Genomic DNA, 1073 nt, shown 5'->3' on the forward strand with positions numbered 1-1073 from the left:
TTCTCTCTCCAAGGCAGAAATTGTAGCAAAAAGTGGAAGGCCCTTAATTGTGATATAGTCAGATGCTATTACAGTTTAAGCAGTCAGTAGGATCATATTCAGGACTTAAGAGATAATATCTCTTTCATCTAAAAATTCCAGAGTATCTCATATATTCTTTTCCAGTTTCCTATAAAACATGAACACTAACAATCAATCTATAGTAATTATCATTTAGAAATGGTACTGAATGTAAGATTTCAGCAAGTCTAACGTAACACTCAGAAGTTATGTACGTTTTACAAGTACCGTGCATAGCAAAGGCTACAAAAAGGACAGATTAAACTGGCTAAGTGGGCCAATTCAACTTGTCTTATCTTCCTTGACAGACTTAAGATTTTGACTCTGTACATCAGGAAATAAAGGAAGAATAATCCATAGTGCAATTGTAATAAGCAAAGTAATATGTAGTGATATCTTTTTGAATAAATATGGCTCACTACTGATCAACTATCATTCATACAGTTTCTGCAACACAGCCACCTGTTGCACAGGACAGTTATACACAATTCTACAACAGGTGTATGTTCAAATAGGTGACGAACTACATGGAAAAATATAAAAAGAATATTATACAATCTCATACATAAACCAGACTGTAGTGTAATTGCTTTACTTGTTTCTTAAGTTATCTGAAAAATACTTCAAGTACTTGAAAACAGCGGCAGAATCATCTTTCAATGAAAAGCAAAATTGCACTGATTTAAAAATACATTACAAAGTTAAATACACATTCAAATTAATGTCCTGATTTAACATTGCTTTCAGTGTTTACTTTCATTTCTTAGTACTTCTTGATTACCTGCGCTACTCCCGGAGGATCCGGAGTTTAGATAAAGAAGTTTCAGACAAAGTCTGTTGTGGTTTATGTGTGTAGTCCAAGGAAGTTTTAATTCATTTAATCTTTTTCTCCATCTTCACTGCTTCCTGTTAGTAGAGGAAAGGTCATAAGGTACAGTGAGATTCTTCTGCACAACCCTCACTTCTTTCTAAGACTCCTCCCAGAACTTGGCATTCTGCTCTTTCGCACTTCC

The 1073-nt window shown here is 34.4% G+C and overlaps 1 protein-coding gene across 1 annotated transcript in view; it reads right to left on the minus strand.

Moving 5' to 3' along the window:
* Nucleotides 1-463: 463 nt before the first annotated feature.
* LMTK2 (lemur tyrosine kinase 2) overlaps nt 464-1073 on the minus strand; it is a 31663-nt gene continuing 31053 nt past the window's right edge. The window contains exon 15 of the mRNA XM_009886232.1: nt 464-966. Within this exon, the coding sequence (XP_009884534.1) occupies nt 938-966 (29 nt within the window). The 3' untranslated portion in view covers nt 464-937. The remainder of the gene's footprint in view (nt 967-1073) is intronic.

The sequence above is a fragment of the Charadrius vociferus genome, unplaced genomic scaffold (assembly GCF_000708025.1).
Source record: "Charadrius vociferus isolate BGI_N301 unplaced genomic scaffold, ASM70802v2 scaffold430, whole genome shotgun sequence".
Taxonomy (NCBI): Eukaryota; Metazoa; Chordata; class Aves; order Charadriiformes; family Charadriidae; genus Charadrius; species Charadrius vociferus.